This window comes from Oryzias latipes, chromosome 16 (genome assembly GCF_053564925.1).
Source record: "Oryzias latipes strain Hd-rR chromosome 16, Olatipes_Hd-rR_3.1".
Classification (NCBI taxonomy): Eukaryota; Metazoa; Chordata; class Actinopteri; order Beloniformes; family Adrianichthyidae; genus Oryzias; species Oryzias latipes.
Window position 1 is genome coordinate 22452527 of NC_136252.1, and position 25483 is coordinate 22478009.

General features: G+C 38.1%; 3 protein-coding genes across 5 annotated transcripts; 1 reads left to right on the plus strand and 2 right to left on the minus strand.

The window, feature by feature from the left end:
* Positions 1-247: 247 nt before the first annotated feature.
* Positions 248-10101, minus strand: mboat7 (membrane bound O-acyltransferase domain containing 7). The gene is made up of 9 exons (XM_004078173.5): positions 9935-10101; positions 8096-8175; positions 5347-5476; positions 4997-5123; positions 4753-4909; positions 4196-4391; positions 2798-2950; positions 2510-2686; positions 248-1853 (listed from the first exon to the last, which is right to left on the minus strand). Exons 2-9 carry the CDS (start codon positions 8166-8168, stop codon positions 1454-1456), a joined length of 1413 nt encoding a protein of 470 aa, XP_004078221.3. The 5' UTR covers positions 8169-8175; positions 9935-10101; the 3' UTR covers positions 248-1453.
* A 603-nt stretch (positions 10102-10704) lies between these two features.
* Positions 10705-12956, minus strand: rps9 (ribosomal protein S9). 2 transcript variants are annotated; one of them, XR_002292006.3, is made up of 6 exons: positions 12844-12956; positions 12126-12238; positions 11854-11976; positions 11483-11669; positions 11231-11386; positions 10705-10945 (listed from the first exon to the last, which is right to left on the minus strand). XR_002292006.3 is itself a non-coding variant. In XM_004077930.5 (5 exons), the coding sequence occupies exons 2-5, from the start codon at positions 12220-12222 to the stop codon at positions 10768-10770; spliced, it is 585 nt and encodes a 194-aa protein (XP_004077978.1). In that variant the 5' UTR covers positions 12223-12238; positions 12844-12956; the 3' UTR covers positions 10705-10767. The 2 variants fall into 2 exon arrangements, 1 of the variants encoding a protein (XP_004077978.1); XM_004077930.5 differs by lacking the exon at positions 11231-11386.
* Positions 12957-13791: 835 nt separating this feature from the next.
* rbfox1l (RNA binding fox-1 homolog 1, like) lies at positions 13792-25481 on the plus strand. Of its 2 annotated transcripts, none has more exons than XM_004077932.5 (12): positions 13792-14251; positions 17182-17418; positions 20213-20386; positions 20506-20559; positions 20638-20730; positions 20808-20877; positions 20970-21029; positions 21330-21465; positions 21970-22009; positions 22086-22153; positions 23360-23441; positions 23536-25481. In XM_004077932.5, the coding sequence occupies exons 1-12, from the start codon at positions 14165-14167 to the stop codon at positions 23578-23580; spliced, it is 1146 nt and encodes a 381-aa protein (XP_004077980.1). In that variant the 5' UTR covers positions 13792-14164; the 3' UTR covers positions 23581-25481. The 2 variants fall into 2 exon arrangements, with proteins under 2 accessions (XP_004077980.1, XP_011483663.2); XM_011485361.4 differs by lacking the exon at positions 13792-14251 and adding an exon at positions 15798-15906.
* The last annotated feature ends 2 nt before the right edge of the window (positions 25482-25483 follow it).

Sequence of the window (25483 nt, forward strand, 5' to 3'; positions counted from 1 at the left end):
ACAAGTCAAAATAAAATCTGAGCATATGAAATTTGTGAAATATTTTTTGTTTTGATACGTTTACAACTATGGAAATAAATGTCATATTTAATTATAGGATGTAAGTATTGTTACAATGTAACTATTTGTTTGAATTTACTTAAACAGTTCATAGATTCTCTGTGCAGATTTTTTGCTGTTTGGATTCAAAGCTTTGAGACAAAACAACTCAAAGAATCTGCAAATGATCACAGCTTGCAAACTCCCATAAGGAAACTCTGATGGCATTTATTGAATCTGGGAGTAACAAAGTCACAAAGCAGAAAGAGTTGCAGCATAAGTGTGAATATCAACCAAAAACACTTAAAAAACACAAAAGGCAGGGGAATTAAAAACTCCACAAATGTGCAGCCATCAGCCCAGGCACAATATAGAAATCCTCACACTGTAGTAACGTCACGGGAAATTCAGATTCAAATTATATAGATCTTTGTCTGAATATAGAAAACAAAAGAAGACAGGAAATTGGATTTTTTTTTAAATCCTGTAGACTAACTGATAAACACAACAAAATAAGAACAATTAACTGTAAATATTTTCAGCCTAAAAACAACTAACGTTTTGTCTTTTTAAAAGATTAACAGATGTTCAATTTTTTTTCTTTTTAAGTCATAAAAAAGCAAATGACTGAAACTCTAAAATCAGTTTGACTTTTTAAACAATATTAATATTGAAAAAATTCTGACAATTTCTTTTTAAGCTGAGCCGTGACTCACAAAAAACACTGGCAGTTTACAGCAACGACAAAAGCTTTTTTCAATATTGGTCCCTCTTATGGGAGTCACACGAAGGCAGTGAAGACATGTGGGCGACTGTTTGGGCTCGTCCTCTGCTGAAGCCAGCCCCGCTGCAGAGACAGCCCTGGTTTGATGCAAAGTGTTTACAATCACCGCCAGAAACACAAAGGGATCGGTCGACACAATGGAACAGTCTAAGGGACGATGGGAATAATAAACTTAAACAACAGAACAAGAGTTTAACGGGAGATCAGCACAAAGGTTTGAACACTAACTGTTTTTGAATTACTTCCTTAAACTTAAAACAGCTTAAATTTAACACCTGAACCTCTTTGAATTACATCTTATGAAAACCTTTTGAAAAGTACAGTTTGATTTTAAAATGCCCCCACCCCTTGAGACGAGTGAGACTCAAACATTCCTTGACCTCATCAAACATACCTTTCTAATATTTCCCAATAAATGTATCAATGATGAAATGTCTCTGATTGGGATTTTCTACCTTGGATTTAAAAGTAACACTTTTTTCACTAAAATTACATTTTCACATAAATTCTGACCTTGAACTGTGTGTGTGTGTTAGTGTGTGTGTGTGTGTGGGGGGGGGGTGTTTTTTGTCGAAAGCAAACTTTTTCTGCTATTGGTAAAGATTTCCTCATGTCCCCCAAGAAGGTTATTTAGTCCACTTTGTCTTCAGTTTTCTCTGTCTTCTCTCCTTCTTTCTTCTCCTCTTTGCCTCCTCTCCTGTCTTCTCGTTTCCCCCTCTTTAAGGCCCTGCCCGTTATTATGCAGGAGACAGCAATGATGTGGATGATAAAGTAGATGGACATCCAGTAGTTGATGGTGTCGGGAGCCTTCAGCAGCACAAAACCCATGCACATGTAGTCGTAGGCCCTCATCTTCAGGAACCAGTGAACCCAGTCGAAGATGTTCTGCCCGCCAGGGCCGAGTTTTGATCGGACAGAGGCCTCCATGGCCGACTCTGCTGCTATGCACAGGGGGATGGTGAGGAAGGAGAGGTAGTAGCCAGGGTGCAGCCCGTGCCAGTATGCGCTGATTAACATGGTCCAGCCAGCCCTAAGAGATCCACACAGGTGAGACGGTCATGTGTCATTCGGCTTCTCTAACTTACAATCTGTCACAGTTCTGATTTTAGACACAATTCCTCCACCAGCAATCAAATGATGGTTGTAAAGATTGTTTAGAACTCTTAGATTTCCACTGAGCTCCAGGGTAAAAGACGAACTAAACCCAAAGAAGTGTGTTCTTTCACTGACATTTTTCTGCTCATGTTTGCTGAATCAGAACCAGAAAAATGAGCTTCAGTTTTAGAACATGCTCATGTTTTACATATGTAAGAACTTGTGAACATGTTTGCATTACTGTCTTTTCTACAAAAGAAATTCAAGTTAAACGTGGTAGCATTCCAAGTCACTTCCCTTCTTGTGAGCTAAAGAGGTGCTTAAAAAAGCTGTTCTTCTTTTCCTTCAGTGGAAACAGACATTACTTAAAATTTCAAATTGTAATTAAGAACTATAGGATTTTAATCTAAGAGATAATAAACTTAAAAATAAAAGATAGTTTGTTTGAACAAAAGGAAAAATCATGTCGTTTTTCCATTTAAACTGTTGTGTAAAGAGGGTTCAATGATGCAGAAGTATGCAAGAGATACACCAACTATTGAAACACGTTACATATCACTTATGTATGTAATAAAACGATGCCAGACATACCTTAAAGTGTAGGATTTGAAGGGGGCGTTGGGGTAGATGTAATGATGCAGCCACCATTGAACCGTCATGTTCCAATAACGCATGCCGTGACGGACTTTCACGCAGAAGTCGGTGTTGTAGCAGTCAATGTTCTGGATAGTTTTGAAGTCATATTTCTCTTTGGTGTTCGGATCAGGACTACCAATGAGGAGAAAAAGAAAATACCAATTTACTGCATTTATGACATCAACATAAATCCAAACAGTGATTCAGCGTTTTAGAAGTCACTCTGGGCAAATGATAATATACCTGTAGTTGACTGTTGGCCCTCCTCCAGGTTTGGAAAGCGCCTTTTCTGCATAGCAGCCCAGGCCTGCAGTGATGCATCCTGCCTCAGCTCCACACCATGCAGCATAGAAGCGCATTCTGAACACAAAAAAGACTGCAACCATGTAGAACATCCTGCAGACGGAGAGAAGAAACATAGTTAGCCACCCCTCCCTTTATAATTAATACTTATTTCTTAACCATTATTTAACTAGGGAAGTCCTTAAATAATAGTTATGTTTTCATGTCATTTTTTTTGGGGGGGGGGAATGCTTTGGGCTAAAAAATTTCATTCAGTACAATAACATATTTTTTCAAAAAACAGAAAAGAAGAAACACAAATGAAAAACACAAAATCCTAAAGGTTTGTAATTAGAAGATAATGCTCAAAATTATATCTATAAATATTAGGTGTCCGTTATGACAGGTCTCTGGCTCTTTGTGTAAAGCTAATTTTAAAGACCCACTCCAATTGTGTTTTTATTTAACATTTTCTCTGGTCATTTTTCTGAAGATGGAGGACATGTGACCTACAAAGGCAGGCCACAAGCTCTCTGCTCTGCTCCATTCTGATGCATTCATTTGCAGATGGCTGGATCCATGTACGTCTTCTTTTTCCTCATCTGAGCTGGGATCTGGCTCAAAACTGTACGGCTGGATGCTCCAATATGAGTTGCCATTTTTGTTGCACCAGTAATATTGTGAGGTGTGAGGGATGTAAGCTAACAGGAGAGCATTAAAACTTATGGAAGGTGAAAAATGGGGGCGGGCTTACGCTGCTCCAAAAGGTTCCGCCCACAACTCAAAAATGAGAATGTGATGATTTCCTGCCACTCTGCAGAAACTATGTTCTAGAAAACGACAGTTTTTTTAATTTACCCAAAAATAGCAGACCGTTAATCATCATTAAAAGACCACTGGGAAGGCTTTTACAATAGATCAAAAGATGACAGGAAGGGTATTTTAGAACATGGTATCTTTTATTTCAATAACAATCTGTTTATAAAATTAATGTGTATCTTTTGAAGCAATTCATTATTTCTCCTATCAGAAATTGTTTTGGAGCTTGTCATAAACGGGAAAACTTGGTTTTGCTCATGAAAATTATTCACTATTTAAACAGATTTTTGTAACCAAACAAAATATTTTTAAAGACAATTTTAAATCAGATTCTTATCATGATCCAATTATAATCCTGTAAATGCAAATCAAACCAATTCATAAATTTAGCAGTGATCCCTCATTATATTCTCTAAATGATCCATTTAATAAGATTCAGGGGGGGGGGGGGGGGGGGGGGGGGCTAGAAACCCTAGAAAATAACTAGAAATCATTTCTACAACTGTGGTTTATAGAGATGGCATGTTCTTTAAAAAATACCTGAAGAAAATGTTTTGCTCCAGGAACTCTTCGGTCCGGACGTAAGCCAAGGGGAAAAAATGGTTGACCCCCAGAAAGAGTGCGCTGTAGACGGGAACCAGCTTCAAGCGCTGCACACAGGGCTCCCAGCCGGGCAGAGCCTGCGGGTTCGGCTGCCTCAGCCAATCCATAAACGTTTGAAAGCGAAAGAACGGCCCTTCAGGGACACGGAGTGAAGGAGCAAAGGAGAAAATTCAGAGGTGAAAACGGACGACGAAACAGACAGAACAATACAGACACAAAATGGTAAAGTGGAGCACAGAGTGTAAAGGAGGGTGTTGTTGAACAGGAAAAAGGAAGAGAGAAAAAAGAAAGAAAAACAGGTAAAACACCAGAAGAAGAGAAAACAATATCAACTCACAATGTTGGACAAGTGGCAGAAAGTGAGACAAAGAGAGACATCGGTTAAATTCATGCAAAAGCAAATTCACAGCTGCAGCAAGTCCATAAACAAATGATAAACATAAACACTCTATTTGAGTCAGAGAGAAAACAACCAACCTTTTCCGCTGACTTACCGGTCATTATACCCATGTAACAGTAGCTATAAGACAGGACATCATAGAGCGAGGGCTCCTGGGACAGACCCCCAATGACAGACGGCTTGGAAAAAGAGCTCACGTCTTTTTTTTTCTCCGTGTGGAAGCTGTGCACCTCATTAGCTAAACTCACCATCTGAGTCGGCAAATATAAAAAAGTACATTTCAAAGTAGAAACAACAAAAGAGAGCAGATTATACAGGTTGTTTTGTGGGATTTGGACCTTGAGTGTGAGAATCAGCTGGATGGCGTTGGCAAAAGGGGTTGGTTTTGGCAAATCAAACCAGGTGACCAGACGGAAAAACAGGAGATAAAGAAAGGTCCAGCTGAGACTCAGTGCTGGGGCGAGCCTGTTGAAACACAAGTGTCATTACAGTCTCTGGAGTTGGTCACAAACACCTGTCGCACACAGACAATAATCCTCTAAACTGACTGCTATAGGAATTCAAACATCCATTTTGTGCAAACAAACCCAATCTTTCAGTTTATATGCAGCAAACCACTTCAGATTCTGAGAGATTAACAAAGAAAATCTGCAACTTTGGCTGAAAAATGCATGGCTGTGCCCCCCACCTCCCGCTGCTCTTTATGATGATCCATGTTCCGATCACAGTCACCAGGGAGTGGAGCGTGTGGATCTGGCAGGAGGCGAGGGTGGTGAGGAGGCCCAAAAGTAAGGCTAATCCCTGCTTGGAGGATGGACCTGAAAAAAAGAGGAGACACACTGAAAGTCACAAAAAAAGGCATTTCACACAGATCTAAGACTTCTATAGAGGCTGATGGGAAATGCATTTACAAACTATAACAATCTCTGCACAGGTCACTTTACTGAAATATAAAGTAACTGATAAATAAATCCCTTTCTTTTTTTTTTTCTTCTTTTTAATTATGCCTCTTTTATACCGCTTGTGTCATTTCCACTCAATAATAAACTTGCTGGTTGATGAAGAGTAATAACTAAGATAGAATCAGCCACTGATATGAATGAATTTGATGATAACTCTACATATGTTTCACTCTTTTACTTTAGGATTTGCTCCGAATCGCTTTCTGCTTGTTGACACAACATGACCTGCTGATTCTAAAAATGTCTACATTTCAAAGAAGCTAACAGTCTCCAACAAATATGTCTACGTAGTTTTACACAGAATGTTATATTTGTCTGTTTTGTCGAAGAAAAATTAACATTTAAAAACAAAAAACCTGGGCTGAAGTATGACTATGGAGCATGAAGGAGATCCATGGATAATCTAAGCATATTTCACATCCTGTAGTCTTTTTTTATAGCCGCACAGTTTTAGGATTATTTTCTTTAACATTTATAAATTACAATGTTAATCCAAAAATAAAGTTATTCTATTTTACTTTATTCTATCCATTCAATTGAAAATATTGTCATAGTCTCCTGCAGGGATAGAAACCACATTGGCAAAACCAGTAGCAAAAAATAAATATTCTAATGATTCTTTATTTCTAATTTATTTGTTTGTAGGATAAGCCCCTTAAGATGTGTCATCTCATTTTCAAGGGGTTCCTTGACATACAACAAAACAAATACCCACAGATACAGTTGAGCAAACGTTACATATGTCAAAACAATGAAGAATTTAAAATACACAAGGCAACAAACAGTCACACACACACACACACACACACACACAAGCACAGACATTTATTTCACCTCTTAGCAGTTAGTTTAAGGGAAGGAAATAAAAAGCAGGAAAGAAATCAAATTCAATCAAATACAGTTCCATGAGTGTTGAAGATGTTCCAAACAGGCATTTTAACCCTTGTGCTATCATGTTTTATGTTTAGAAAGGCAGATTTGTTATAAATATAGGATTCTAGACAATTCAAATTTTCTAAATGAAAGGAAAAAAAGTCTAACGATTACTTTTTACGAAAACTTAACTTTTTGCAAGCTACTTCTGTAATTACCCTTTGTGCTATCCTAGGCACTTTAACATTGGGAGTTGGGTCATCTAGACCCACTAGGCAGTGTTCTGAACCTTTATTTTTCAATGATTTGTGATCTTCACTGGTGTCCATGGATTACATGAAATCTTTCCACCTTTATCCACCTTTGTCATGGTAGGGAGAACACGTCAATGCAAGGGTGGGGTTATCTAAGATAGCAAAAGGGTTACAATGCAAAGAATGAGGTTAAAGAACGAATAGAGGGAGGAAGATTGTTCCAGTCAGAGGGTGCTTTGTAATAAAATTAATATTTTCCGATTTCCTTTTTGACTCTTGGAACAACAAAAAAGATTTGATCTGCATGACGTAAATTATAAGAAGACTGAAAAGGAATTAGATATTGTTTGAGATATTCTGAGTAACTGAGGTTAATGCATGTGAAGATGAACAATAGCCAGTGAAGTTGACGTCGGGAGGATAGGGGAAGCCAGGACAGTTGCTGATAGTCTGTCAGTAGTCTGAGGTTAGTGAGAGTGGTGTTTTGATACATTATGTCACCATAATCTATTCATTTTTCATTCTTTCATTTTCTATTCCCTTTCGGAGTCACGGAGCTGCCGGAGCCTATCCCGGCCAAAGAAAAACCAAAAAAACCAAAGAAAATATAATTGGTAAATTTTAACAAGGCTGAAGTAGTAGAGAAGTGCTTTCAAAAACCGGATTGGAAAAGAGAATATATATTATTAAGTGTTACGTATTCCGAAAGTTGATTGAAGATGATTTTGTCATATACTTTGACATTGCTATTAATGATTGAAATTGGTCTATAATTGATCATGTCAATAGAATTCCCTCCTTTGTGAAGAGGTATAACTTCTGCACGTTTCCAAGCCAAGGGAACTTCAGACGTGCTAAAAGAGAGATTTAAAAGAGTAGCCAAGGGAAAACAAAGCACATGGGAAGCAAGTTTAATAAATTTTGCTTCAATGCCATCTGGTCCAGCGCTACTGGTGGAGGAGAGCTCATTTATGACCTGTTCCACATCAGTCGGGTTAACCATTCTGAAGGAAAAGGTACTGTCACTGGACATGTCATCACAATGAGAAACAGAGTGAGAAGGAGATTGAATAAGAGGTGATTTTGAGAAATGCTGACAGAATGCCTCTGAGATAACAGCCGGATCATTTGTGCACACATTATTAATAAGCATATTAGTTAAAATTTTTTAATTAATAAAAATGTACAGGATATGTTTAAAAAGGGTGAAAACAAAACAGAATAGTAAAAACGGAAATTAAAAACACAAGGACTTAAAACCATACCAGTACCTCTAGTAATAGAGTGTTGTGCCTGATGTTGGTGAGGGTTAGAACGATTTCATTCTCTGAAACGTTAAGATACTTACTGAGGTAACGGAAAAGGAACCCTATAGGTACGCAGGCGGCCAGAAATCCCAAATACACCAGCTCATCAGGCATGATTTGACTACAAAACACAGAGATCAACTCCAATCAGACCCATGTTCAAAACATGAAGCATATAAACACATTTGTGGTAGAAAGAGATATTACCAGCAGGACAGATAAATCTATTAATCTAAATTAATTTTGTGTTCTTTAAGTGACATCTGTATTTCTCTTCTTGTTTGTTAACAAACCAGGTTGGACAAGGAATAATGGACTGATGGGTAGTTTTCATAATAAACCAATTTCCCTATTCAGGCATTTGTTTAGGACATGCAAAAAAGGGGGTTTTATGTATTTCCATTTGACAGTAAAAAGAAAACAGTGATGCTACTGTAGTTTTAGCAAATGACTGTACAGATGAAGCTTAATGAACATTTAACATTTGTGTTGGAAAAACAATGAGCATAAAAATTTCAATTTTTCCTTTACGTTAAAAGCTAAAATGTTCAGTAGGATTGAGTATCACTGCCAAACAAAAATTAAAAAAAATATTTCAGTTCATGACTGAATGAGTTTTTAGCAATCACGACTCAATGGTGAGTTGGCTGATCACATCAGCTTTCTACATTGAAGTAGGAATGACACAGATACACATTTTCATTCTAAATTTAATGTGGAGGTTTCAAAAGGTTTTTCAGCTTTGAAAATGTTGGCTTAAAACAAATATAACAAAAGTTATGACACATAACTTTGATACCCTATGAAATAAATCTTGGAACACTACAGTTAAGTTTAGCCTCAGCTGTTTTTTAAGACGTTTTCACATGGTTTTGAGTCCATCTTTGCTTTGCTTTTGGATGAATACTTTTTAAATTTGTCTCTAAAACTGATCTCGATTGTTGTAGTTTTTCTATTGCAGAAGAGCAACATGAACTACTCAGAATTGATTTTTTTTAACAGCTTCAGATTCGGTTTGGAATTGTTGTGCCATATAATGAAAAATATCTGTAAAAGAAGATGCCACAAAAGAAAAATGTAAAGATAAATGATCAGAGCAAATTGTGAAGTAGTACAATAAAAAGTTCAGAAAGCCCCAGACTACTAAGGATTGTTACATTTTCTTTTCATAGTGAAAACATTTTTGATTATGAAAGGACTTCACATTACCATATTAACCCGTGCGCTATCCTAGGCACTTTAACATTGGGAGTTGGGTCATCTAGACCTACTAGACAGTGCGCTGAACCTTTTTTCTTCAATGATTTGTGATCTTCACTGGTGTCCATGGATTACATGAAATCTTTCCACCTTTATCCACCTTTGTCATGGTAAGGAAAACACGTCAATGTAAGGGTGGGGTCATCTAAGATAGCACAAGGGTTAGACACCTTTTTTCTTTTAACACCACATGCTACATCATGTCTGTGTATTTTGCAATTTTTGCACCATGTGAAGAAAAAACGTTGCTAACAGAAAAAATGCACTTCCGGTTTCTTTAAACCAAGATAAGACAATTTTAAGACGTTTTTGTTATGACAACCTACAAGCTCACCTAACTAACTGTGGCTACGATTTACCATCACACTTCCCTGCTTTAGAAGACCCAACAAAGACTGACCTTCAGTCACAAAACCCAATGACCACATTGCATATGTCCTAAACACCTAGCTAAACTCCATGGAAGCTGTGGAGGAAATGTTAAAGCTACACTTTGTCACAGGTGCTGCACATAAATAAATATCTCAGCGATGCAACCCGCAGCACCAAAGGAGCTGCTACAAAAAAAAACTTTAAATGTTAATATTCTTCGTATCATTTTCAAACTGACATTCACTCACTGGATTATACGAACGTGCAGCCGCTCGGTCAAGGAAATGCACTTTTCATGTCACCTCACCACCGCATCTGCACCAACTTCCGTATTGATGCGGTGACGTCATCAGGTGAAATAGGGCTGTGCCATTAACGCGGGGACGGGGAGCGTACCACGTTTCACCGAAGGTAGACATTTCATTTGTCTGGACTAGGTGCGTAAGTATTAATTGGTGAATCAATTTCTCCAACCAGATCGATCTGAGGCTGGTTGATAATTGCATAAATCCAAACCATTACATAATCGATTGAAAATAAAAAAAAATATTTATATTGGAAAAAATAATTTGGATTGAGGCACAGTAGATTTATATTATAATGTAAAACAAACAGCCATCACAGTGGACAACGCACACATAACGGAGGCAAAACATCAAGCCATCCTAAGTCAATGCGTAAACACTTAAAATTTTCCAAAGACATCAACATTGTGTTGTGAATCTGTTTTGTTTCGACTAGTTCTTAAATGTCGTTAGATTTGCCATTTATTTGTACGCATTTTAAACTTTCTCTTGCAATTAAGTTTTTAAAACTTCACTCGCACTGTTCAGTACCCATTTATTTATCTGAGTAAGATTGAAGTGGATTGTTCAAGATAAACCTGTATCACCTACAACACAACCGCAAAAACTGAATCTAATCTGGATGTTTGTCCTCTTTATTAGTTACAAAAATAAACAATGTGCCTTTCTTAAGATTTAGTTTACCACTTCAAAAAAAAAAAAAAAAAACTTCATTTCTTTTTGGTCAAATATCTTTTATTGAAGATTTGAACATGGAGGTTGAAAATGCTTCCTTCTTAATCTTCTTCCTCATCATCAGCTCCTCCAGCTCCACCCTGGCCCTTCTTGGCGTTCTTTCTCTTGACGCGGCCTGGACGTCCACCACCATATGGAGACCTCAGGGAGAAGTCGATGTGCTTTTGGCTGTCCAGACGAACCACAAAGGATGGGATATTCACCACTTGCTTGCGCACACTGTAAAGAAAATATATACAGTAAGCTGAAATGTATGTATTGAATTTGAATATAGAGCGGTGTTAACTGGACACTGCAGGCTTCATTGACGAGGAATTCTTGACAGCACAGAAAATCTGAAAATGTGATTTAAATCATCAGCCTGAGTATTTACTATACCACAACTATGGTGGGGGACAAGTAGCTGTGGGAACCCTTAAAGAGAGTAGCCAAACGGCAAAGAAGACGAAACTGGAGGTGTAGCAAATGCTACAATTGCCCGAGGTGCAATCCCCCGTACCTTACCTGACAGTCACAACAGTGGCATCATTTGTGCCGCCATCGGCAGGATTGGCTCTGGGCAATCATGTCTATAAACAAGGTATACGGCATTGATGCCGAATTGACCTTGCAGAAATGTTTAAATGATGTCAACGAAGCGCGTTACAGGTAGGTGGTCCTCTGATGGAAGAGGAAGCAGGCATCATTTCTGATAAGATTCATAAAGACAATCCAAAACCCTTTCCTACTTTAGCTTTAGTCTAAATAAAAGCTTACCGAATGTGCCTCTGGCGGATGAGAACGCGGGCATGGTGAATGCTCTTGGCAAGCCCAAGCTTGAAGACCTGAGTCTGCAGCCTTCTTTCCAAGAAATCCTCAACCTTCAGACCCAGGATGTAATCCAGCTTCATCTTGCCCTCGTCCAACACACCAATTCTCACCAGACGCCTGAGCAAAGCATTTCCTGGCAAATTGGAAAGGAGAGGGGGAAAAAAAATGCTATTAACAATCCCATAAGTAAAATCTGAAGAAATCAGTTTGGCAAAACTGGCCTCATTGACGAGGAATTCGTGACACCATAGTCAAGTCTGACAAATGTTGTTTAAATCATGGGCCATTTAAAGCTTTTATTCATCCAGATTGCATACCTTCAAACAGACGTCTGGAGTCTTTTTCGTCCAAAGTGAGCAGCTCTCTGGCAGCTTTGCGGATCTTGGCCAGAGTGAACTTCACCCTCCAAACCTCACGCTTGTTCCTGAGTCCATACTCGCCTATAAAGAAAAATGATGTTGAATTCTTCCATAAAGCATTTCGCTGGACCACAAACACCTTGAGTGTGAAAATCAGGGACAAAAAAAACAAAGCAAATAATATAATTGCAAGTTGTAGTAACCATTGCTGCAGAGTATCAAAATCTTACCAATGAGTTTCAACTCCTGGTCGAGACGAGACTTCTCGAAGGGGCGACGAGGGGTGACATAAGTCTTACTACAAACCCAAGTCCTTGCAACGGGCATGGTGGCTTTTTAGTGCCTGGAATAGAACAATAACGTTTAAACACACAGCACCTTTCAAAAAATTGCTTAGATACAGCCTTTTATACTCAATAAATATCGGCAAATTCTTTATTAAAACTTTTTTTCCATGCACCCACTAAAATTTCAATAGCTCAATTTTAAAGTTGACTCTACTGACACATATTAGCTCAATATTAACTTTTCAGCTCAATATTCTTGTCAACCGGCTTTTGCCCAAGATTGTTTCGTCGCTGAGCTGAAGGTTACAAACCTCAAAACAAGTTGGCAACAAATGTGTCGACTCAAAACAAACTTTAAGATTAAATTACACTTTGCTAATGTACATAATGGAAACGAATTGTTGTGAAAATGCAGTTAGAAACCCACGTCTTAAGCTGAACTAGGCCTCGGGCGCAACGCACCACGTTGTCGAATGGAACTACCCTTAGCTTAGCAATGATTAGCAGAACATCATTCTGAAATATTCCCTACATATAATATGATAAAATAACTAAGTCATAAATGTTAACCGACTCATTATTCTTATATTTATATCATAAAACGTATTATTGCGCACGAATGGACGTGTAGTGTAATGAAGTATGAACTCGCCGCTCATACCTGTGTCGCTCAGGCTCGCACAGTAAAGAGGAAGTAGAAGGAAGCGCCTTTTGTTTTTATACGTTTCTGCAAACACTACATGCCCCATAATGCTATTCTGTAGCCGAAACGGAAATCCGGTTTGTTAGTGTTGTCGACCTTTGCCGGTCAAAATAAAACCGGCAGAAAAAAAGATGTTTCTTTTAGGAGTAAACAAAGAATTTATCCAGCTACAATTTTCATTCAAAGTAGATTTAGATTAAACATTGATACACTTTGTAGTTTTTGCTGCAATTCCCTTAAAACAGCGATCCATCTTTTCTGGCATTGTCCTCAAGTTAACGTGTTTTGCCAGAAGATTTGTGATTACATTCATGACAAAATTAATGCTTGTTTTGTTTTATTCTGGAAGATGTCTTATTGGGTCTTATATCAAAGAATATACAAAATCTTTTGCTCCGTTTGGCCAAATTTTATACTCTGGTCGAAAAACCTTGTTTTATTGTATTGTTTTCTGAGTTCAATTTGTATATTAATAGTATTCGTAATTCTGAGAAGCAAAAAGCAATCAAAAATTGTCTGTATGTGAGAGATTGGACATTTTTTCGCAAGGTTTAACCCCCCTGGCTTATCTATTTTTGCTTTTATATAAATGTATATGCTATTTGCAATCGTTCCTTTATTAAGTGAATATGAATCTCTGTAAAAAATGACATAATGTGCAATAAAGTTTATTTAAAAAATAATAAACCAGCAGAAACAGTCTATGGTGAGATTTTTGCTTGAAATTCAGGCTGTTTTATGACATAAAAGATTTATGAGTAAAATAATTAAAGTGCAACGCATTATTACTTCACAATAAAGTAATGATATATAGCATTGAAAACACAACATGCTGCAGCAGAAAATGATTAATCTTGAAAGTAACGGATGTAAGGTGGTACTTAGTGAGAAGGGCATGGGGGACTATTTATATAACAATGTAATGGGACCCTGAGCATGTGTTTCTGTCTGTCAGGGTGCCTGATCAACTGATGGACACACAGAAGCCAACTTGTTTTCTCTTCCACAGCTCCATATCCTGTCGTGCCGACAAAATAATTCATTTAAAAAATTTCTACGGGCTTTTTTTTTCCACCTCTGTGGTGAAACATAGTTTTAGCTTTTTTTATTGGATCATCTCTTTTTTTTTTTTTTTAGTTTGGATTTTAGTTCTTCCTTCTATCTCGATTGTTTGCTCCCCAGAGTGTAGACAAATCTTTCCTGCTCCCTATCTCCTTTTTCCTTTTCCCCTATCTTTCTCTGTTCCCTGTCACTGTCTGCATTTTCTTTTGGGGGGGCTATGCTCTCTTCACCCACTGTGATCCTTCAGCCTTATGGACTCCCCGTCTACCCACAGACAACCGCATGCTACCCCAGCATAGTTCAGGTAAACCTCTACATTTTTATTGTTGTTGTTTCACAAAATCAGAGTGCTGGTTCAATTCTTCACAAGAATTTTTAGGAAACATTTACCTTGTATTTATCCAGAGTAGCTCACAGATTGTAGACAACTAAGAACTGTAAATTTGTGGTTATTGTCAACATTCAGGACCATGAATGCTTATCAGTGGCATTCCAGTGTTTTTAATCCCATCCTAAAACAAATCTGTCACTAATTGATGATTTAAAACCATTTTCCTTGCTTAACTTAGTTTCTGGTTTTGTTTAGATGCACTTTAAATCAACTCAAAATTATTTTTTACATAAATAAAATTCTTAATTCGTAGCCAAACATTTTAATAACCAGAAAACATCAAAAGTAACAAATTATCCTGGGTTAAACCATCATATCTGGAACTTCAGAAGTTATATGAATCACTTAAAAAGCAATGGGAACTGTGTTTAAAACACTAATTCACCTCTCACTGGTTCACAAAGAAATGTCTGGTTATCTTTAGTTCACTGATCTGAATGAAAACAGCAGCAAGTGTCCCTGACATTCCGCTAATACCACAACTCCTTTGGCATCCGTCTACCTTGTCTCTGTGCTTCACACCAGCTGTATTTTTAGTTCCCCTATCTGAAGCTGATAATCACAGGAGGGGAATCTGTCACCCGTCTTTTTTTATGCACTCAACTGCACTTCAGATAAGAGGTAAAAACACCAAACATGCGGGTGAAATTCAAACCTAGACTTTTTTTCAGGATTTTTTGGTAATACATATCACATTTTCCTCTTTACTGAGTATCTGTCTGTGGAGTATCAAAAGCCTTGCTTGGGTTTCAGTCCAGTTATAGTGCAGTTTGATGGTGTTTCTCTCCTCAAGTTGCAGCAGCTGCACTTTGGATCATGCTGGTGTCTGTCTTCTGTTTTTCTAAATCTTCCCTTTCGCTCACAATTGACAACCCCTCAAAAGAACTTTGTTACCGAAAGAGCCGGCTGTGCTGGATGGTATGACAGAAAGAAGGAGGAACGACATATTTAGTTTTGTTTAATAGGTTCAGTGCAGACTTGGAGGAGGCCACATCTGCAGTCTTCATATTTCGTGTGTAAATTCTGCAGCAGCTGCTCCAGAGGGCACCTGGCTTCAAACAGTCAACCTCTGACCACAAACTGACAGCTGAGAAGGAGAAGAGAGAACGACTGAACAAATGGTTCACATTGCAATTAAGTCTGTCTGTTAAGTGCAAACCCCTTTACCTAATTCTGTGTACCAAATGAACCAATAAAGAGGAAAAAAAATCCATTTAAAAGTGATTGACTCAATAGCAAATTTCAGATCAAATTGTCTGCTTTAAGGAGGAATCTGTAATCTCTGTGTAATCTCTGCATGTCTGCCTCTTCGGTCTAAAGTTCTTAATGACAAACAAAAAGTCTTAAACTCTCTAAATTATGTAAATGCATTGTCTGTTTTTACTGAATGGACGCTGCACAGAGACAATTAGTGACTGGCAGCTGCAGATATCAACAGCTGTTCTGGCCTCAGCTTTGCCATGATTGGTTGATTTGTCAGAGTTATGGTGAGGTGGGCGGGTGGCAGCTGCCATTTAAGCATGGGACAGTTGTTTGACAATGCAGGGACAAAGTTTCACAGGAGGAGGGTGAGACCAAACTTTTCTTCTTGTTGAAGACTTAATTGTAGAGCAAAAACGGAATCTTAAGAAAGTAAAAAGACCCTTGTTTCTAGAAAAGGGGCCTTGTTTTCCGTCTTGCAAGAAAAAAATTTTCTTATTAAGAAAGTTTTAGAATAGCAAAATGATCTTAGTTTAAGAAAAAATGTCTAAATAACAAGAATTTTTTTCCTAAAAATATTAATTCTTGGTAAGGCAATTTTTCTTACCCTACTAGCAGATTTTTTTTTGCTTCTTTAAAGACATTTTTTTAAAAATTTGTTATTAGGAGGCCTGTTTTAGCAGTGTGGAGTCAGATGGTCTTTATTTCCATTTAGTTGTTTTTCCAACAATTATTCTAAAACACTCCCTAAAACTTGGATTTTTTATTTTTATGTTCTATGTTTTAAGTCTAAAACCTGGAGAACTTTATTTGTGTCATTAGCTTCAGTATCTGACATGTTACCAAATGTCGAACAGTTTTGCCAAATTTAAAGCAGATGTTCTGTTGTAATTTTTCTTTTAAGTTTAGGAAAAAAATGTTAGGTCTAACACAGTTATGTAAATTACAATTTCTCCATTTACTGAGTCATAATTAGGAGTGTGTAAAACAAAAATGCTTCACAATTAGTTTTAAGCATGGATCACAACCGAAATATGATAGTTTTGTTTGGTAAAAAAATTAAAACTCATCTTTTTTGCTTAGCCTTTTAGCAGTTTTTACATTTCCTCTTGTTTTAATTGTATATTATAGGCTATATTTCCCTGTTTGTTTTTGTACATTGTGTATGTTTATAACTATTTTTAATCTTATTTATTTATCTATTTTTTTATGTAAAGCACATTGAGGTATTCTGTTTCAGGAAAAATGCTCCATAAAGTTGAATTTAATAAACTAAAAGCTTGAATTAGGAGGTTTTTCTGTATTTTTTTTAATTCATAGCTACCACTAACTTTGGTATGATAAACAAACAAACAATGTGGATGTTTATAGGTCAAAGTAGTTTGAAAGACCTTTTTTTTAGTACATTTTTAATGATGATCCCAACAAGATGATGAATAACTCACAGTTATAGCTCAGCAGTTTCAGAAATTTTAATAAAAATCCATTAAAAGGCTTCTGGTCACCAATATTTATTGCAGATCCATGTAAAATTTGAACAGTCAGAGGTTCAAAGAGTACTGTCACAGGGAGCAGTGAGTTTGTTTACATCTTTGGTGTCTTGAATCAGATTGATCACTTTTCTCCTCTCCCATCTCCTTCAGGGGGCCCCCGCTCAGGAGGCGGGTCCTGGCAGTGGGGACCCTGCCCTGCCTCCAGTGTACGCCCCGCCCCCCTCCTACCCTCCTCCGACTCAAGGCCCACCAGCATCTGCGAGCAGACTGCCCACACTGGACTTTAGCTCCGCCCATGCCAGTTCTGAGTACCCCGAGCACCCCCAGCTCAGAGTCTACCAGGGCCCCCAGCTCGAAGGGGCCGACTCGCTGGCATCCACCAACACGGTAAGAGCAGTTGATGGGGATGTTTGTGGAATTGACACAATTTCCCAATGAAACATAAACATCAATAAGTTCAAGTGACAAGAAGAAGGGTCTTTTCAGATGAGTGACCGGAACAGTGTGCTCAGATAGAATTTCTCTCTATATTTAGAGCTCCGCCTCCTCTGTCATACCCTTGTATGGACGTACTGAAGACAGCTGAGAGGCGGCTTGTTAATGAAAATAAATCTCCTCGTTTCCTTCCGCCCTCGTGTCTTCTTTCACTGGTAGTAAAATGGATAACCTTTCAAAATGAAACTATTTTCTGTTGGTATTTTAAAGAATCAAGCTTTTCCTGAAGTGGCTCCTGTGTTTGTGGTCATTTCCAATCCAGCAAACAGTAACAGTTTCATTGATATTTATTAAAATTTGTAAATGTTCATATTTACATCCCTAAATAGAAACAAATACCACAAAAAATAAAAACATTTTCAACCCATTTAAAGTTTTTTTGAAACTGAATAATGTTTTTTATTAATTAAAAAAAGATTTAACTCTAAATGCACAAAGATTTGAATATTTCTCTTTTTTTTATATTCTGGATATGCTCAGGTGAGATTTCCGTTCACTAGTGAAGAACTTTTAATTTAGAGTGCAAACAGATTAAGGTTTTTACTTTTCTTTCTCCAGCACAGTTCTGTTTCACCCCCACCTCCCCGGTCTGAAAGCAGCCGTTCAGAGTAGTAAAGTGTGATCTGTACTGCAGGCTCTCTCCTGCTTCTACCCCAAATCTCTCTTCCTGCTCTCATAAATGGTCTTTGGCCCCATCTATATATTTTATTACTAGAGCCCCTGACATACTTGGGTCCAAGCTGATTTTCGGGGGAAAAGTTGAGACGTCGCCGTGGCAGGAGGGGGACAAAGCGGGAGGCTGACCAGAGGGCCTCTTTCCCCCTCTGAAATATCACTCAGGTCCAGAACTCAAATCTGCATCGTGACAATGACACCACCCTTTCTTTCCGTCCCCTCAACCCCACCCTGGCCTGTGTTGTTGTGTGTCTGTGGCGCGTGTGGCTGGATGTGAAGGTCTGCTGTCTGCTGTGGTTTGTCACAGCCAGCCGGAGCAGCGGGCGGCTGTGACCCGTGTGTGTTTTGAAAATGCTTCCCTGGGTGAATGTTACCGTTTTTTCATCCCCACCTCATTAATTACACACAATTTACCTTTAACCTTTAGCAGAAACGCAGCACCATGACCTCAGACTGACCCTTGAGTTGTTCCCCTTTCCTTCCCTCCATCTCCCTTTTCTCTTTAAGCTTCCTGTGCTCCGTCTTTGCCTGGTTTCCCTCTGGTTTCCTTCTACTCTTCACTGCTGCACCAAGGCCTTTGTTTTAAAAAAAAGTCCAGCTGCTTCTTGATTCTAGAATGCTAATATTGAACTCTTTTTCTGATCAAAGTAGCGCATCTTCTCTTAAATTTTCAGGGCTTCCACACATGCTTCCTGTTCCTTCTCTTCCTCCCGCTGCTCACTCTCACTGTTCTGTTCGTTTCCTCTCATCCACTTTTATTAAAACACGTTAACACCTCCCCCCCTGTAACGGGTGATGATGCCGGTTGAGCAGCATACACGCGCTCAGATGTGCGCACACACTAGCATCGTGGTGCATTGTGGGATGGTGAATGTTTTGGGTTTGGCACAGTATTTCCTGAATTGTTCTGCATGGGGCAGTTTCTACACATGGACTTCATAGAGGAGGTTTTTATGTCAGGGAACAACAGAGGTGACTACATTCTTCTGCAACATCCTTTGAAAATGAAAAATATTCATTTTCCATTAGCTCATTATGTGGAATTCACATGCATTTTATTGCATGATGACTACAAAATTATGAATAAATAAGAAATATTATAAAGTGCAGGTTTATTTTGACCAGGTTTGTGTAATAAATTCAAATATAATCATACAGGGTGTTTAAATTTAAAAACTGCTCCCACAGAATCATTTTAAGACAAATTTCAAAGGAAACTTTGCATTTCAAACTTTAAATTACTGAACAAACACAGAGGTGTTTAAACAGAAGCTTTTGAGTAACTTTCCTGCTCTCAAGTCCAATTTTAAGATTAGAAATTGTCCCGGGACTTCTGTTTAGTCCCTGGCTCTGATCCCGATTTTTGAAATTAAAGAAGTCTGTCTTTTTTTTTTTTTTTTTAAAGCAAATCAGGATATTCAATCATTAAATAATTAGTTCTTGTTGCACTGAATTTTACAGCACAGAGGCTCTTTTTCCACCTTTTGCTTCCACATCAGCACAGTTTGACTTCTATAACCTTTGAGAGATCTTGCACAAGGCTGTATTCACTTCTGCTGCACTTATTGTGTTTACAAAGGTTGAGGAGTTTGAAGTAGATCTTCCAGTGGAACTTTGTGGACTTTACCACAGTAGGAGTGAGCACATGCAGTTTTAATATCATAATCTCGGCTGTTAGTCTGCTGGACAATCAGTCTCTACTTTCCCACAGGCATGTATCCAAGGCAACTGACTAAAACGGAGCCCTTTCCGCACCTTCTTACACTTGCCTGAGAAGGACCACTGGTGTCTGAATGCTTGTTGAACTTGGTTTGGATCACTCTTGAAACAGATTTTTGCTTAATGCCATGTTATGCTGACGCAACAAAATTGTAAAGCAATGAGTCTCTAAAAGCTGTGACCGTTGTGTTTCTTCTATTTCTGTTCATTTCTTTATTTCCTCTCTTTGTTTTTGTTTTTTTTACCCATTTTCCTTATTTCCGTATGTTTGCATGATCTGTCTCACTGTTAGGAGGATGCTTTGGCCCCTGTGACCTCTGACCCCCAGTCTCTCAATGTATCATCTGGGGGCGGGGCAGGAAGTGGGAGTGAAGAAGAGGGCTCGGGTAAGGCCCAACCGAAGCGCCTCCACGTCTCCAACATCCCTTTTCGCTTCAGAGACCCAGATCTTCGTCAGATGTTCGGGGTACGACCACATCCCTTCATCCCTTCCACCAAAGCGACACATCCCAACACCATATTGCCACTTTAAATCACTTTTGTGCTTTTGTTTGGTTGAGAGAAATAATATTCTAACTTTTGCAGCAATTTGGAAAGATTCTTGACGTGGAAATCATCTTCAATGAGCGGGGGTCAAAGGTCAGAGCACAGCCTTCTTATCAGCACAGTACTGAAAAAGTGACGATGAACTAATCGTGTGACCTTGTTCAAACGTAGGGCTTTGGATTTGTCACCTTTGAGAGTGCAGCTGAGGCTGACAGAGCACGAGAAAAGCTGAACGGGACAATCGTAGAAGGCAGAAAGATCGAGGTGATGGACCCTTTCACACATCAACGATCTACATAGCCACTTCTCATGACTCCATTTTTTCCTACTCCTGCTCTCAGGTCAATAACGCCACGGCCAGAGTAGTTACCAAAAAACCTCAGACACCTCTAGTGAATGCGGACATTGCAGGTAAGAACAAAACGTGCAGACGGAATCTTCCCTGGAAGCTTTTTTTTTATTTTTATTAGAGTCTGACCTTCTTTTTTGTTCAACCCTCACAGCCTCTGGGTGGAAGATCAACCCTATGGTTGGAGCTATGTATGCACCCGAACTCTACACAGGTGGGTGCACTTTTAACGAAGATCCAAATGCAAAATAACCTGTGGATTAAAAACAAAGAAGTTCATACAAACAGTGAAAAAAACTTTATAACAATAAAAAATAAGCAACTGAAACCTTTTGCAGCAAAGTAGTGGTGGACAGATGAGCAAAAATGTATAGTTTACCCATTTATACTGTAAATGCAGCTACTAATGTAAGAAAAACCAAAACATGTAGATGAAAAAACAGAACATTTGTGGTAATTTATTGCTGAAAGATAAAAATATTGAACTTTTTTCAAATCAATTTTTCTTCCTCAGTTGCCAGCTTCCCCTACCCAGTAGCGACTCCCACCTTAGCCTATCGGGGTTCGGCGCTAAGAGGTCGGGGTCGAGCCGTCTACAACACAATTCGCTCTGCTGCAGCCACACCTGCTGCTGTGCCTGCCTACCCCAGGTAAGACTCTCAGGCAGGCAGGATTTATCGTTTAAGGCAAAGGTCTCTAACTCCAGGCCTTGATGGTCAGTGTCCTACACGTTTGCCAACTGCCCTGCCATTGAAGTTCCTTATTGGCTAAACACACCTGATCCAGGAAATCAGCAGCAGATTCAATCAATTCTATTCAATTTTATTTGTATAGCCCAAAATCACAACAACAGTCATCTCGATGGGCTTCGAAGTGAAACATGAACTCAAAAGGATCATGAATACAAAGAGTTTAGATAAGGCAGGATTTCTGGAAAACCAGCAGGATTCCAGCCCTCAAGCCCCTGGAGTCTGGGGAACTAACAAATGCATAATAGGATGTGTCAAATGCTAACATATTTGTGCATTCTACTATTTCCTGCAACATTCAACATGTTTTCCTTGATTTATTTTAGTGATAAGGTATTAGTCTCACTTACTATCTATGACTTTCAGTATGAATGTAAAAATGCTAATTTAGTGTTTGTTTCTCAGTGTTGTATATCAAGATGGACTGTATGGACCAGAAGTCTATGTAAGAGGCTTTTTTTTTTACATATCTTTTTTTAAAACAACTTTGTGAAGGTGCAATAATTTTATATCTCCAACAGGGGGGTTATCCCACAGCGTACAGAGTGGCTCCATCAGCATCTGCTGCCACAGCAGCGTACAGTGACGGGTAGGCAGAAAGAAATTTTGAAAATAAAATACGTCTTGTTGATATTTATGAAATACTGTTTTAAAAGAATGCATTTTGGGGGGGTTATAATAAAAAAATAGAGTGAGAAAACAAACAGAGGACATGCTTGTTGAATTTGCTAAAAGATGAATGAAAAGTCAAAAATTGTTGAACGTAAAACAAAAAAGACGGGCATGAGAATATTGATCATTTGAACTCTCACTTTGATTATATTTTGATCTATTTTAAAACTGTTTCCTCTGGGATATAAATTATGCTTATGCCAATTTGGGCCAAATTTAAAAATAAACGTGTAGTTTACTAGGACATCGTTTCTGCAGAGCGATTGGAGTAAGCCTGGCCCCCCTGACCATAATCCCTTTGTTTACGCCATCTCCCACTAGCTTACAGACCCTCACAACCCGAACCTAACAATATCTGTGCAACAAAAATGGCGAGCAATATTGGAGCTATACAGCTGAGTCAGATACCAACTCAGAAGAGGAAAACAAAGACGTACATGGATCTATTTGTCTTTTAGTGGATGCATCAGAATGGAGCGGAGCTTGAAGCTAGAAGTCCACCAATTGTAGTTTCTATGGTTGTCACGGCTACAAGCTTTTTCAAACAGCTTTTTTTGTCAGCTCTAGATTCACCTCAATTTAAATTAAGAAATGCTCAGAAATTCAATTTTATGCTTAACTTTCTTAACATATGTCCTCTAGCATGAGAAAAATGCCACAGGAACATGTCCAAACGTAAATAACGTGATTTTCATTGTAGCGGATCTTTAAATCCTCAAAAATTTGAACCTGGAAATAGGCCGACTTTACAAAACGTGCAATGTTAAACCCTCTGTAAAAATGTTTTGATCTCATGAGTTTCTCAGTGGGACTCTTAAAGATGAAAACTGCTCTTAACGCAAGGTCATTGTGACATTTTGGACAGTTAAAGACAGCTATCATTTTTCTTCTCTCCCCTCAACACTAAGCGTTTGTTGCAACATTTACCAACACATGTTTATCATAAAACCCAGCATGGCCACAGCTGAGAAAAACCAAAAGGAGGAGGCTTGACTTTTACTTTTACATACTCATAATTGCTATTAGGACTATATTTATCATTATTGTTTTTATTATGAGGTATTGTAGTGGTGCTAGTTATGTAACTGTTCCATTTACATGTATTTGGGGTATTTCTGGCCAGATATGGAAGAGTTTACACCACAACTGCAGATCCCTATCACCACTCTGTTGGACCAACGACCACCTATGGAGTTGGCACAATGGTGAGAGCAAATAAAACAAAAAGCAGCTTCTCAAAAAAACAAAAAACCCTGCACAACCCTGCTTTGGGCCTGAAACAATATTTTGTATCAACAGGCCAGTTTGTACCGAGGAGGATATAACCGCTTCACCCCATACTGAGCCTCCCAGGGGTAGGAAGAAGATCTGTCAGGCTGAACTCTGGGACGAGAGGCTGACGTTGCAAACCCTGTGGGAGCCGTGCACCATCCATTCTGAGGCGTACTAAAGAGCCTTAAACGCCCACTTTGTGAGGTTTAGGAGTGGAAAAAATGATGGAAGAAAGCTGTGAGGTTTATAGGGTCAAACAGTACAGAGATAATTGAGTTTCATTTTGTGATGGTGTATTATTTACAGAATGAGTGTGTGTGCATTTGTGTGAGGTTACAGGATGTGCAGCCACCCATGACATGACTTTCACCATCACAACTTCACAACAGCTCCTTCCTTTTTTTTTTACTTTCTTTTTATCTACCTCTTCTTTTATTTTGTCATAACGTCAGGCTTTTTGTGTATCTTTTTTTCTCCTTGCATGCAGACTTGCTTTTAGTTTCAGTATCTGTGGTTGAAATGGCACACTGGGAAAGTTTTTCTCATCTGTGGCATCAGCTGTTCCTCTTCATCGCTGCTTCACTCTGACCTGTTGGGTGACTCCTCAGTTCTTTTTTCCTTCTTTTCTGCTGTGTTTGATGTTTACTTTGAAATAAAATGTTCTCTACTCTTTTCTTCTCATCTTTTAACTTCACCACTTCTGTTTCTGCACAAACAGTATTTACAGGCATGAGAGGTGACTGTAAAGTTTAATTTAATCCAATATATTTAACCAGATTTTGAAAAATCTAACCTAATTTTGGATCACAAAAGGAGTATTTAAAAATTATGTTTGTTACATTTTATTTCCTCTTCTATGACATATGAGATCCTATGTTTAGATCGATCCAAGCATTTAACAGTGTGTGGTTTTACGGGTATAATCAGACTAAAAATTTGTTCCGAATGATCCGGGGAAACGAGTTCTGGCTCACTTTAAGTCTAGTCTAAAGACAGAGAAAGGAAGAAAAAAAGTTCAAAACACATGTAAACATTTTTTTATTTGGTCACAGTCTTAGGTTTAAAATGTATTTTTATTATTTAGATTATTTTTTTCAAATGTTCAATACTTATTTAAAATTTAGAATATTATTTTTTCAAATTTATAATTTTATTTTTCACATTATCAATAATTCATTCAAGTTTACATTGTGTATTTTCAAGTTTAAAGTTGTTTTCAATTTCTTTTTTTCAAATTCAAAATATGTTTTTTCATTCACTTTAAGCTGATTGAAATTTGATACGATTTGCCGACAATCCATAAATTGTAAACTGTCATCAGCGCACCTTCTTAGCTGTCTTCTTGTCAGTAACCGCCCTGCGGCATTCCTCCACTGGACAAAAAAAGCACGTAAAAAGTGTTGGGCCTGACGTTGATACAGACGTTTAAAATTGGTCAGCAAAATATAAAGTTTGAAGAGCTAAAAGTTAAGGACTTTCATAGTTGCTTTGCCCCGCCCTGACGACAGTCTGAATACACCCTAACATTTAGATTGTGCTTCATTTTTAAACTAAACTTATTTTTCTGTGTTCACAAACTTTGTGATTTTCTTTTACCCCTTTGTGTTGCCTTTCCTTTTCACCTTTTTCTTTTGTTCTTAGCTTTTCGAGCATTCCACCCTGCTTTGATACTTAATCTTTATCTTTTCTTCTATTTAGTGATGAATACTAATTTCTTATCTGTAGGTGATTTAAATAGTTTGTTCTTTTTTATTTCACTTCATTGAGCTGGGCTTTAGTGTTTCGATTCTTCTCTGTTGCCATTATATTTTGATATTAGGTTGAGAAAATGACAATTTCTTAGAAAAATGTTTTAAAAAAACAGTAAAAACACCAAAAACAATTTTTCCACATGGATTATGTCAAGTTGTCTTTGGCACTGCAAACCAGGACAGCCAGGAAACTGGCTTCTATTAAAGACTCATTTCAAATGACT